The 12,738-nt window shown below is 47.6% G+C and overlaps 5 protein-coding genes across 5 annotated transcripts; 1 reads left to right on the top strand and 4 right to left on the bottom strand.

Moving 5' to 3' along the window:
- Positions 1 to 1,318: 1,318 nt before the first annotated feature.
- Positions 1,319 to 3,268, top strand: BDV38DRAFT_272099 (uncharacterized protein; the record flags this gene model as incomplete). The annotated part of the gene is made up of 5 exons (XM_032057429.1): positions 1,319 to 1,412; positions 1,594 to 1,856; positions 2,237 to 2,376; positions 2,545 to 2,784; positions 2,839 to 3,268. The coding sequence occupies 5 exons, from the start codon at positions 1,319 to 1,321 to the stop codon at positions 3,266 to 3,268; spliced, it is 1,167 nt and encodes a 388-aa protein (XP_031912578.1).
- Positions 3,269 to 4,810: 1,542 nt separating this feature from the next.
- On the bottom strand, positions 4,811 to 6,256 carry BDV38DRAFT_293925 (pyridoxal phosphate-dependent transferase; the record flags this gene model as incomplete). The annotated part of the gene is made up of 2 exons (XM_032062381.1): positions 4,811 to 5,972; positions 6,027 to 6,256. The coding sequence occupies 2 exons, from the start codon at positions 6,254 to 6,256 to the stop codon at positions 4,811 to 4,813; spliced, it is 1,392 nt and encodes a 463-aa protein (XP_031912577.1).
- Positions 6,257 to 6,553: 297 nt separating this feature from the next.
- BDV38DRAFT_293923 (uncharacterized protein) lies at positions 6,554 to 8,931 on the bottom strand (the record flags this gene model as incomplete). The annotated part of the gene is made up of 3 exons (XM_032062380.1): positions 6,554 to 7,223; positions 8,044 to 8,741; positions 8,900 to 8,931. 3 exons carry the CDS (start codon positions 8,929 to 8,931, stop codon positions 6,598 to 6,600), a joined length of 1,356 nt encoding a protein of 451 aa, XP_031912576.1. The 3' UTR covers positions 6,554 to 6,597.
- A 403-nt stretch (positions 8,932 to 9,334) lies between these two features.
- On the bottom strand, positions 9,335 to 10,923 carry BDV38DRAFT_293921 (cytochrome P450; the record flags this gene model as incomplete). The annotated part of the gene is made up of 2 exons (XM_032062379.1): positions 9,335 to 9,388; positions 9,451 to 10,923. 2 exons carry the CDS (start codon positions 10,921 to 10,923, stop codon positions 9,335 to 9,337), a joined length of 1,527 nt encoding a protein of 508 aa, XP_031912575.1.
- Positions 10,924 to 11,482: 559 nt separating this feature from the next.
- Positions 11,483 to 12,622, bottom strand: BDV38DRAFT_293920 (uncharacterized protein; the record flags this gene model as incomplete). The annotated part of the gene is made up of 4 exons (XM_032062378.1): positions 11,483 to 11,784; positions 11,879 to 12,206; positions 12,256 to 12,417; positions 12,470 to 12,622. The coding sequence occupies 4 exons, from the start codon at positions 12,620 to 12,622 to the stop codon at positions 11,483 to 11,485; spliced, it is 945 nt and encodes a 314-aa protein (XP_031912574.1).
- Positions 12,623 to 12,738: the final 116 nt, after the last annotated feature.

Here is a 12,738-nt window from a genome sequence, read left to right as displayed (position 1 = left end):
AGAGGGATCCTATAGAAGTGTCAAGTTAAAAATGAGCCAGATCTTTGCATGAAAGCTGCCACTTTATACTATTCCCAAGCCTTCGAGAAAACAAAGAAAACGGAACGGAACCAAGGAAACGAGCCTTACTAGCGGTAAATGCTGCAGATAAGGAGTGCCAATTGGTATGATTTATCCTCGTACATCCCATCTATTGGCGGGTGTTCATGCAATCTCACCATGAGCCCCATCATGTCAGGAATTCTCCACGCCTCTCCAACCAATGGGAGGGCACTGTTAGCATGCTGCTGTCCATGTCCTGAACTCCTGATGGTGGTATATGCACGGATCAATATACCTCAACAAGAGACTTATACAGCTCATCGATCTCAGACTTCGTTCCCCTTCGATAAGAAAACTCCCTTCTGTCCGACACACTGGATAAGAGCTTTAACTCACTCCCATGTAGTACTCCTTATGCTGATTAGATTTTACGGAGAAGTTCCCCCCTGGAGCTCTCATGCCAACCCAGCTGATCATTATTATTCTCTGTCGATCGCAGGTCGTGGTTTGCTGCTCTCTCTCCTGCCCCACAACTCAGAAACTGACAAAACTTGAACATGTTTCATTTCTACGAGGCTCAGACTCACAAGGAGATAACTGAAGGTAAACAGGTCTGTATGTGGGTCAAAGTCTAGTATGGGTCATGCACTTATACAAAAATAAGCTGGGATGCTCATCACAACGAAGCCCGGATTTTGTTAGACGAAGGACTGTGGAGACAAGCGAGTGGCCCCCATTTTCGCAAGTTCACGCCCTAGAGATGGTCTAGAAAGTGATTTAACGAAATAGCCAATCCTGTTAGACCTCTCGCCTCCTTCTCCGAGCTATCCTTTTCCTCAACGCGCGTTTTCAATCCCACTCGGCATGTTAGGCTACAGAGTTGATGCCCGGGTCACAAAATCAGTGGACGGGGGCGATGAATTTGATGGCATCGCATTATTGACATCTGCGTATTCATAGAAGACTATCAGCCAAATTCGAGTGATTACAAGTTTTGTTCTGGACTTGTAAGCGTAGCCTAAACTATTCAGTGTAAAGACTAAGGATGTACGCTTCATGCAAGTCCAGAGCACCGCCCCAATGCTTTTTTCGAACTAAGTAGCAGCATTGACCTACACTGAGGTAAACCTTAGTGCTAGGACTCGTACCCACGTTGTTGCGAGCCTCCCCTCACGTTCATATCTCTGAGGCGACGGGTCGCTGTGTTTTGAACTCCAGCGATTACCAGGACTCCTGTGGTGACTCTAGCGTAGCCATCCGCGTCGGAAACTTCAGTATGACAGGGGTGGTTGTATTCGCTCTCTATTTATATACACTGACGCAGTGTGTCATCGCGGCAGAGACAAACTGCAGTCGCATATTCCATTCTGGTACGTCGCAGTGGCCACTCCTGTATCAGCCGAACTGACATCCTGCTCAGCCGTCGTCACCAATGGAAAACTTTACATCGATGGCGGTGAAATGCACACAAGGTGGCCGAATGACACAATCACCACCAAGCCAAGTACGAATCTCCTATTGCTGTTTACGACTTGAATTAACGTCCAACAGTTGATGATCTTGAAACCATTGATTTAACAAAATCCTGGGTCAACTCGGACACCGATCTATACACCTACATCCCAAAGCCTCTCGCTAATCATACTGCGATATACCTGGATGAGGGGGCCGCCTGGTCGGATAGTGAAAACCTCTTCTTCTATGGTGGCTATAGGAGTGGTGTAAATGGCCCTTCGGTCCCTCCTCTCGGAACATGGAAGTATAACATCGCATCCAACGAATGGACCCATGGCGGATTTTCGGGAGCTGCACTTGTACGACTCTGTCAGGGAGGCGCCGTTCAGTCCTCAAGTAAGGCCTATTACCTCAGTGGTTCCTTGAGCCCCGGCGGCAACCCGACCTTTGCCGGTACCGCAGGAGCGGATGTATACATGGACCCAGGGTTGATTACGCTCGATATGGATACATTAGAATGGACGAACACATCGACTGCAGATATGAATGAATGGGGGACCATAGGCGACGGATATACGAGCTTGATTGAATCAGCGGGAGACGAGGGCGTCATAGTAGCCTTTGGCGGGTATAAATATCCGGTTGGCCAGACAATTTCATATTTGGCCTATAACCAAAATGAAACAAGGCGTCGAGTATGAAGCCTAGCACCGTTTTATTCCATTGCTAATGCCTCCAGAATTCAATGGAAATGGTCCGTGTTTACGACATCGCGGAGCAGAAATGGTACAGTCAGAAAACCTCGGGTGATATTCCCGGCTGGCGAATGTCGGGCTGTACTGTTGTTGCGCCTGCCCAGGATCTATCATCATATTCAATGTAAGTCGTCTAGCCTGCTAATACAGCCAACAATGACCGTCTCAATACTAATCAATATTGCAGTTATGTATTCGGTGGAATGGCAAACACGACAGCGCTGTCAGATGGCAATGTCTACGTTCTCTCAGTGCCATCATTCCGGTGGATTCGGGTTACTGATGACAACAGCATCCGGATTAAACACAAATGTGTACGGCCTCAGAATAATACCATGATAGTCGTGGGAGGGAATACCCCAGTCACGAATCGAGAATATGACCCTTTGCCACAGAATTGCGACAGCGCTACGTTTGCCAATGGGATAGGCATCTTCGACCTACACTCCCTGTCCTGGCTATCTAACTACAATGCAAGTTACAACGATGCGTATATAATCCCTTCCAAGGTCTCCGACGTTATTGGTGGCAGGTACGTCAACTTCATTTCATGAAAAGTCTCCCTCTGTTATTAATCTCCTGGTAGTGAAACTGGCGGAGCAACAGTAGTTTCGCCCAAGGATGGATTCAATAGTACTAGTATGGAAGCTTTATTCAAAAAACGAAATAACGTCACGGATTCCAGTACTTCATCGACTTCAGCACCCGGTACGACTGGGGAAAGCTCTAGGTCATCTAAGAAAAGCCTCTCCGGTGGCGGTATTGCCGGAGTGACGATTGGCTGTGTCGCTGGTGTGGGCTTGATTGCTGGCCTCGCATGGTTCCTCACCCGAAGACATCGAAAAGCAAAAGCTGCGAGTAGCTCTCGACTGGCATGGCAGAGCGACGCATCGGCTATCCCGCCGCCGGATCAAAGCTCTCGGAAAGAGCTGTACGGCAGCGGACCAGAGGTCCATGAGATGGGAGTCAGGGACCAACCCCGCTTCGAAATGCCCGCCGAGGGGGTTAAACGATGACCACCTGATCCAGATCTCCGCTAAGTGAAGTTGTTCTGAGATAAATTCTTGCGGCAAGTCGGTGCTTGTGTATGTTCGTCTATGTCGTTTCAAATTTCCAGGTTTACATGGTGATATCGTTGCTCGATGCTTCGGTTGTTGACATAGTCTTTATGAACTGGATGACCTCAATTATAATCACAGTTATGAGGGTATATACTTCTATGTATATTACTACATTCGAAAGATATTATACCAAATCGGATTATAATAGTGAATAATTTACCCATACGTCGTCCAACATATGCTAGACCTTCTCGAATATACTACTACGTACAGAACGCGGGGTGCTGTTGCCTCATCATAGAGCTTGTAGCTAGGGACTTCTATGCTAATTGTGCCCAATTTCAAGGTGGAAGAAGCATCCGGTTATGAGCCCTCAGAATATATTCCTTATTATATTGATGATGATCTGGGATCTCCTGACCTTGCCACGAATGGGCTCTGGGAATGTGGTACGTATATTGTTAAACCTGTCCAGACTTTTGCATCGTTTTAGGCACATTATGCAACTCCTCAGTATTCGGTAAATATCGCAGCTACTATCGTCGATGCCATGGCCGAATCACTAAACAATAGCATGATTGAGTACAGTAATATGCATATCTCAAAACACCTCTCAGTCACCATACCGCCTCGAAGAGATCCTAGCCTCTCTCAGAATCTCAACAAACGTCCGTTCATCATGGTCCCGGGAAGAAACGGAGAGTAGGGGTGCTGATGTCGATGCTGTCGACAATAATACATAGCAGCGAGGACAATCCGACTGGGACGGATATCTCCAATCTTCTAATCGGGAGCAGAAAGGCCGATTTGTGCAGAGGATAACGTCGGTGAGCATACGATTGCAGCAGTTATACTTCTTGTATATGTTTGTGCACATTATGATTGCTGAGATAGTATTAGGTGTAAGTTTCTTTTGTGTAGTATAAGGAACCGCTGTTACTATTATGTCGTGTGTGTAATTTTGGGGTTTCTAGATGTGGTTGGTGGTGTGATAAGTGATGTCCTGAGTGGCTTTTGAGGAGTAAAGTAGGAGCGTATACCATCGATTAGGTAGATTTTTATAGGATATTGCAAGGAATTCTGAATGGGAATTTCGAAACGCTAAGACTGTTTCATTCTTTATATTCCTGTTCCACTCACGCTAGACCCCTTCATTCTACTGCTTCTTTACCGGCAAATGGAGCGAGCAGTGTGGGATAATGAGAGTGACATGGCACGTACGCGAATTTCTTCATATAACTATGTATAAGAGCATGCTAACATGCACTATAGTATAAATGAGGGTAATACATGCGTGACACTAGCTCTTTTATATTCAGTGCAGTAGCCGCAGTCACTGTATATAGGGACTAATAAGTGAAACTATCATAGGGGCTCACAGGCTCATTCAGTCCTTACAGGAGTTAGTATTGGTACTGAACTAAGACCTGTCAAGCATGCTCTTTTAAAATCGACCATTGAGCATAACAAAGATCAAACATACAGGCGTCTCAAGAATCATTCAAGCAGATCACGATGTTCTCGAACAAAGCCCTCCACCACATCGAGAAAGCCTTGAAGCTCCACTTTGCTAGTTCCCAAGATCAAGCTCAACATGCCACGTCTGGCGATCCAATAGCCGTTACGCACGGCATAGTACCAGAACAAGTCTTTCAGGATTGATTCCACTCCGTTCGACTCTGTTACCAAATCATCCACAGAGATGATTCCTAATTTGTCGACTTCTGATGTAAAATGTATGTTACACACTGCCCCTAGCCCAGTGACTGTCATTTTAGTACCTTGGCAGCGCGCCTGCAAGCCCTGGCGGAACCAGTCGCCCAGATTGTTGAGTTCTAAGCAAGCCTTCGGCGTAAAGATATGTTCAAGGGCTGCTAACCCAACATTCATAGCCAGGGTATTATTATTGAAAGTTCCGGAATGGCTGATTTGAACCTTCTTTTCCGACGAGTCTGACGCAGGCCGTGGGTCATACGCCGCGAGAAGGTTCTCACGACCACCAAAGGCGCCAATAGTCATTCCCCCGGCAATCCATTTCCCTAAAGTAGTCATATCAGGTTTCAACGATACACCATCGTAGGGACTCCGGATAACCGATTGAAGTCCACCCGGAGCAAGTCGAGAAGTCATAACCTCATCGAGAATAAACATCATCCCGTTAGCCCTGGCCTCAGTCTGAATTGTGTGCAGGAATTCTGCGGTACCGGGTATACACCCTGCGGCACCTTGCATGCCCTCTACAAGCACTGCTGCCGCTACATCTTTGTTTTCTGAAATGAGTTTCTGAGTCCCTTCCACATCATTGTAAGTACCAATGATCCAATCTTCTCTGTCGACATTGTTTTCAGCAACTCCACGGGCAAAGGTCAGAACGCCGCCATGATAACCACCCTTGAATACAATGATTTTAGATCTTCCTGTCACACTGCGAGCGATGCTGAGCGCATGTAGATTTGCCTCTGTGCCAGAATTACAGAAACGTAATTGTTCTATAGCCGTGATTCGCTGACAAATTGCTTTTGCAAACAAGGATTCTGTCCTAGTTGTCGCGCCTAGATTCAGACCTGTTTTGGTAACTGTAGCGATGATAGTGTCCCGAATGATCGAATTTGTATGACCGTATAGACCGGCGGTCATTTCCCCAACCAGATCCAGATATCTGAGAATGGGAAGTCAGCTTCGAAAGGGCGAAGATAAAAATGCAAATACCTACTCGTGTCCATCCACATCAACCAATTTATTACCTTCACCTCTGTCCATGCAGATTGGGAAAGGGTTGGTGTGAAGTATTGAGCGAGTGTTACCGCCTGGTAACACTTCGCTGGCCAGTTTATGCTGGGCCTTGGAGGTCGGGTTTTGATTGACAAAGGTTTTCTCTGCGCTGATGAGCAACCTTTGCGCCTTTTCTAAGGTAAAGTTTGAAGCTTTTGATGATGCGGTCATTTTCGAAGAACTGGTCGTCGTATGGTCATTAAACTACAACGTGTAATCAGAGTGCCTGTTTTGGGATCGATATGTAATCAGGTACTCTAAGGATATAATTACTTGGGTAGATCAAACTGACCAAATGCTGCATTAAATGTAATCGTCATTTTGGTAAGCCGCATCCGAGAAATGCTTACTTTCGGGTCTCGCATTTCGCATTTCGGGTTGATATCAGATTCCCGCTATCTCTACCCCGCACGTTGTCGCTCAAAGCTATGTGTATATCTACGAAAAGAAGAGAGAAGCCACTAGTCAGGGAATTGATGCACAGGTTCTAGTGTAGTGGTATGGGAAGAAACTTATATTACATGCGACCAGTCTCCGGAAGGGTCAGACAGCATTGCCATCAGAAAATCTGTGTCAATCCCGGGGTTATCATCCATGGCCTGTGGCTCGTGATCTAAGCCCAAGAGGCCTGCCTGGCTTTGTCCTGTGGCAGTATTATGTACTTCTTGGAGTCGAACTGTGTCTTGAGTAACCAAAGGCTGTGGTCCCAAGTCTCTTCCATTTCTCGTAGTCCCGGGGTGGGATTGACAAGACGGTCCTGCAAAGTCAGGCGATGCGTGTTGTGATAGAGCAGCCAGAGCATTCACAGTTGAAGATTCTGGTTCTGCAAGACGATGCAAATTATCATGGAGATCTTGGAACTGCTCCCGTCCAAGATGTGGGAAATTATGTCCATCTGTTTTGAGGCGCGTGAATATCCCCATGAGCTCGCCCAATGTTTCATACCAACATTTCGCAATCTCCCACCTTTCGCTGGCAGTTCCCAGCCAATCGAAACTCCATGTATACTTCTTCTTCGCATTCTCGAGTTCAGGTGCCATGTACGGCCAAGTGTCCGCATATAAAACTGTGCTGGCGGCACTGAACATACAGAAGGCTGTGAACGGTGTCTGAAACTGTACACCCCGTGCTTCAAGATCTTGCATCAGCTGTATAATAGCCGAAGCAGCGTGGAAGAGTTCCTGTGAGCTGCGGTGCCACCAGCCATGAGGAGGTGTCTGCTCCAAAAGTGGAGGGTCGATCGGACCACATGGACGCGACACCCTGTGCGGGAAGAGAGGGGTATATTCTCGATGTAGAAATAGAATGCTCACATAGTAGAGCAGGTTTAATAAAGCGAAGCCTTCGACCTGGTTGTGCAGCATGTGCGCCTGTATCTGGCCAGCAGACCGCGAGTATACCAATCTGGACGAATGAGTCGCTCTCCAGGCTTCCACCGAGGTGATAGAGCGGTTCCAAAAAGATGTGTCTTTCCAAGGAGGCTCTATGGACTCGGGAGATGGGTACCGTCTCCCACCTCTACAGATCCACGTAGATAAGGAGGAAAAGATGCCAAATCCCTCGATTACCAAGGAAAGGATTCGCTGGGGTCCAGCTATCTTGATATAGCTACCTGGAGCCGTAACTGATGTATCTGTTCCTAGCTGTGCTAGGAAGCAAGGTGTCAGGGTCGACTCGGGGCCAAATTCGAAATCATCCTCGTTCATCGGCAGCGGAATATCGGGTACCTCGACTTCAGCGCGTTGCGGACCATATCTTCCACAGCGTAGGATACAGTCAAGCACAAAGCAGGCCCAGACAGTTCTGATAGCCGTTTCGTACTTTTTGGAGCTTACATTTGCAGTATCCTTTGTGTTTGCCTTCGTCTGCGAGCAAATACCTTGGGCCATTCTCGTAGCCATGCCTAGACGTCAAATTGTTGAGACCCAGTCGGCACCTTCAAAGTTTGCATCACACACCTGTATATATCCATGCCTGAAACCCATTACCCTCTCCCCAGTCGTACAAACTGAGTAAAATCATGGCATGAACGGCGTCGATCCCAGGATGTTGTGCCACATAGCTCATGATATTCTCACGTACAACGCTGGCGAAATATTGAGATGCTAGATACGGACTGCCATACTGATCCACCAGTTCGGGAATATACCGTGCACACAGAGCCAGGATCGCGCAGAGCTTTATGACAGGGATCTCATCTGGCAGGCCGTACTCAAAGAATGTTGGCTTATGGACAAAGCCGAATTCAGGGAACTGCTGGACAAATATTCTGCTTGCACGAATGACCAATTCCCGATCCACATTATCGAGGGCATTTTCAGGTAATACTAAGGTTTTCGGTTGTTTCAGTGAAGCATTACCCTGCCTTTCGCAACTGCTGTTTGCATCAGAAACTGCAGTATGCGTTGAAAAGGCCGTTGGTGATTGTTGATTTTGTAAGCCAGCATTTGTCTTCTCTATTCTTCGAGATGTGGATATCTCCCCTATAATAGTCTTTGATACACGATTTGCACGAGCCGTGTTCGCTGGGGAATGAGACGACATGCGCCGCTTCCTACGAAAGGTAGGAGTGCTCAGGCTACATTCTCTACCCGGATGAGCCCTACATGATTTGCAAGGTGGAATACCATCGTGGTGGCACTTGACTTTTGACTTTCTAGGGCAAGTAAGCGCTAGAAACTATTATAGGAAACAACAATTGGTTCTCGTGGGGCAACATGTATTTAGAACATGATGAACATGATGTGAATGCCAAGTCCTAAAGGGACCCAAGGGTAGATATACGGAAACCCATGGACAAAGAATAAGACTTACCGACACCACTGGCAGGCCAATGTGGTCCTCATTTTTGGCGAGATTTAGAACTTCGTCGGGTGTTGGGAGTGGCATCGGGAATGTGAACAATTGTTGCCAGTAGGTTTAGGCCGAAACCCGAAGCGGGCCTTGGTTCGAATTAGGTAAGGCTTCGTAGTCTCCACTCCTCTCTTTTGGTGTTCTATACTTAACGATACTACTGGATTTTCCCTTTCAACACACTATTGGCATGAGACATACTATCAAATTTTATGACATCTATATATGTATAACTACACAACAAGAAGATCTAAATAAGATTGTGCGCGTGGACTAATAATCACGACGGACCTAAACGGAGTCAGTTTGGCCTCGTACATATGCCAGACAGGCGAACCAGGAGTGCATCTTCAGGAGTAAGTTGATCAGTGATAAGCGATAACATGGGTCTCTAGGCTAGATTCTATCCTTGAAAATTAATCGACAGTTATAGGGCTCGAGGGAAGCATTCTGCTTTCAAGTCAGCAGTTATAACAATGCATTTTGTAGCACGTCTACGAGTTGGAACCTACCTCCTTGATCGAATAATGATAATCCGGGGCATTGGTGATTTCGAAATGACGGACGATCTCATTAAGAGTCACCCGGAGTTGTAACAATGCAAACTCAGATCCAATACAACTACGTGTCCAAGCGTTGAATGGAATATAACTCCCTCGCACCTGCTGCTGGCTAATCGCTCGTTGGATGGCATGGACATCATCCCCCCATCGCTCCGGGTGGTATTCGTGCGCGGTAGGTCCCCAGGTATTCGGATCGGTATGGACGCCATATGCCGTCCATCCCACCCATGTTCCTTGAGGAATGGTTATGCCATTTCCTAGATAGACGGGCTCCAAAGTTTTGCGATTGATTAACTGGCTGACTGGGGGGTAGAGGCGCAAGGTTTCAGAGAGCACAGCGGTGAGATAGGGCAAATTCTTGAGGTCGTCCTCGTCGGACGAAGAAGGGCTATGTGCTGCAATCTCCTGGTATAACTTTTCTTGTATTTGAGGGTTTTGGGACAGCTCCCACAGGGTTGCTATCAAGGCAAACTTGACGTTTTCGTGGCCAGCGAAGAACATCATTTTAAGGTTCGAGCGATAATGGAATTCGGACATGAGCCCATTATCGCGGGCTCGCTTCAACCGATAGATTAGCTTTTCGGATCGATCCGGCGGTGTTTCGGTGTATTTGAGTTTCTCGGTTACGTCGATCAGTGCCTCCTCGAGCTCTCGGATCATGGAAAAACAATGGGGTCTTGTTGGACGTAGAGGCCAGCCAATTCTTTCCAACAGCGGGAAATGGTGGATGAGATGTCCCCCTAGGTTCCAGAGGATGGCCAGAAGAGCATCTTGAGCCCGAACAGTGCCGCCATTCAAGGCGCCAAAATCAACGTCAAAGAAGCTGTCCCCAAACACGTCAATCGCCCACCGTTCAATTATGTCATTGATAACAACCCCGCGATCCGATGGCGCCTGCTGTTGCTCTCGTCTAAATGTCGCTAGAAGCTTAGACGAAGCGATCTTGAGGGAGGAGATACTCGGAGGGCGCTGAATACCCGGCTTCATGATCCCGGTGAACTGTTTCCAAAGCTCTCCATGTGAGTCAATGATGTTCTCGCCAAACAGACCGGCTAATGTACTATGAGGAGCCTTTCCATAGAAGCCACCTTTGGCCACAACGCGTTCGTTGCGTAGAATGCGGACCACATACTCTGGTTTAGTCACTAGGACCGCCCATTGACCCGAGTTCCAGATATTGACGGCGCCGTGGGTTTCTAGCACGGGGCGCAGACGAGTGTTATGAAAACCAATTTCAGACACACGGCGATATGCATCATAAACCGAGATGTGAACAGGAATCGAGGGAATGCCAGGGCAGTACTGCGTAAAACCGTGCAGGATTTTGGTCGTGACGACGGCAACGGTCAAAGTCAACAAGAGACCGACAACCGATTTATAGTCAAATTTGATCACAGTCAATGCCCAAGTGGGATACTCCATTGTTGGAGGGTGAAATGGAACACTGAGATGAGAAGAGAATCTACTTTTCGAGTGGTAATAATCGCAACGGGGTTAATTTCTGTTTTGTTTCCAGGTGGTTGTCATACTACTTCATACTGTATTTACATTACACTGTAATGTAATGTGGCTGGCGTCGTGTGCGGTAAGGGGGTTTTGTCAATCATGCAGGATCTGGACTGACTGGGACTATTACTAGTATTGACACCGGTGACACCCAACCCACCCTATGGTCTCGTTCCTACTATTGGTATACCCCTAGTTGATGAATCCGGTTTGAACCAGTATGGAATGTGATGAACTTCTGCATAACCGCAACCAATCATCACCGTCATCGTTACCCTCTCAACCTCTCCTCCTCCTCCTCCTCCTCCTCCTACTACTACTACTGATGCTACGGGTTTTATGGCATTTGCTATGTAACAGCACGGAATGATGTTCGATGACACTGGCTTTCTTTCCTGACAGATTACAGTACCCTGACCTTACACAATACATACCATGAGAGGATCGATGATCACCCAACATAACTAATCTATCATCAGTATGTTCCCGCAATCCGCATGTGTTGAAATTCATTGGCTGTGAGATATTTCTGCTCTGAATCTCCGTTTAATAAGGGCCGAAGGATGGCAGCACGGTCAGGCTTCGCAAAGTATGCGATGGAGAAGCGCTCCGGCACCATTCCATCGCTTTGCTCTTCGCTGGGAAGATGGACTCGATGGCGCGCACTATGCAACCCGGTCCACTTTTGCAGGCAATCCCCCACATTCAAAATACACTCGTATGGCTCTCCACTCTCGATGTCCGCGAACTGCCCACTGTGCGGTGGGACCTCCATTTCTGCCCCCCTGCATTAGCACAACAACACGAACCCCGACCACTGAGAGAATCGAATTGGAGCCAAAGGCAAGGAAAAAGAAGGACAAGAACTCACGTAATCCTCCGACTGCATCTTGGAATAACAGGGTGATCGTCCCAAAGTCGGTGTGCGCAGCGATGCGTGTCGCATGCGCAAAATCCCCTCGGGCGACTGCAGGATAGTGCGTGATGCGCAGCTCATTGGTCTGCTCTGCGTGAAGCTGACCGAGTGTTTGTTCAGGTAGCCCTAGTCCGATCGACAGAGCCTTGAGGATGGTCAATTCGGTGCGATAACCGGCTTCGAAGAATGAAATGAAGGTGGGTTGGAAGGCATCGTCCACTCCCGAAGGGGGCCAGATGTTCTTGTAGAGTGGATCACATTCGGATCCAATGTCGTAGGATTCCTAGCAAGGGGTTAAAATAAAATATTCTTTCGAGGTAAGACACAATTACCTTCATGTCTCGGAGGTAAGGCGATTCGGTTGCGCGGCCATAGTTGGAGACAGCTCCAATGTTCTCCAGCCCGAGCGGACTGAAGCCTCGATGGGGATGTGCGGTGGGAGGATGAGGTGATTTCAACTTTTGTTCCAAAGGGAGTTGGAAGAAGTGGCGTGCCTATGATCAGGTAAGAATATACGTCTGGGAGAATTGGAGAGTGGAAACCAACTGCTGCAAATGCCAGGTCAATCTGGGCATACGGAATGCCATGATTGATCAGTTTCACAAATCCATATTCCTTCAATATCGAGACGAATTGGTGACAAAATTGCTCTCGCTGCGAGAGTTCATGGAAACGAGAGAAATCCAAAGAGGGAAACATGAGGAATTGTGATGTGGATGACTGATTGTTGCCGGGTGGGTGAAAGGAGTGTTCTGACTCCTGTCATATATACCAGCCCGGGGGTTTGGTTATAGTTCCCTGCCAAATGCCATGCT

The sequence above is a fragment of the Aspergillus pseudotamarii genome (assembly GCF_009193445.1).
Source record: "Aspergillus pseudotamarii strain CBS 117625 unplaced genomic scaffold BDV38scaffold_34, whole genome shotgun sequence".
NCBI lineage: Eukaryota > Fungi > Ascomycota > Eurotiomycetes > Eurotiales > Aspergillaceae > Aspergillus > Aspergillus pseudotamarii.
Note: the sequence above shows the minus strand (reverse complement) of the source record. Positions and strands in the feature narration are given on the sequence as shown.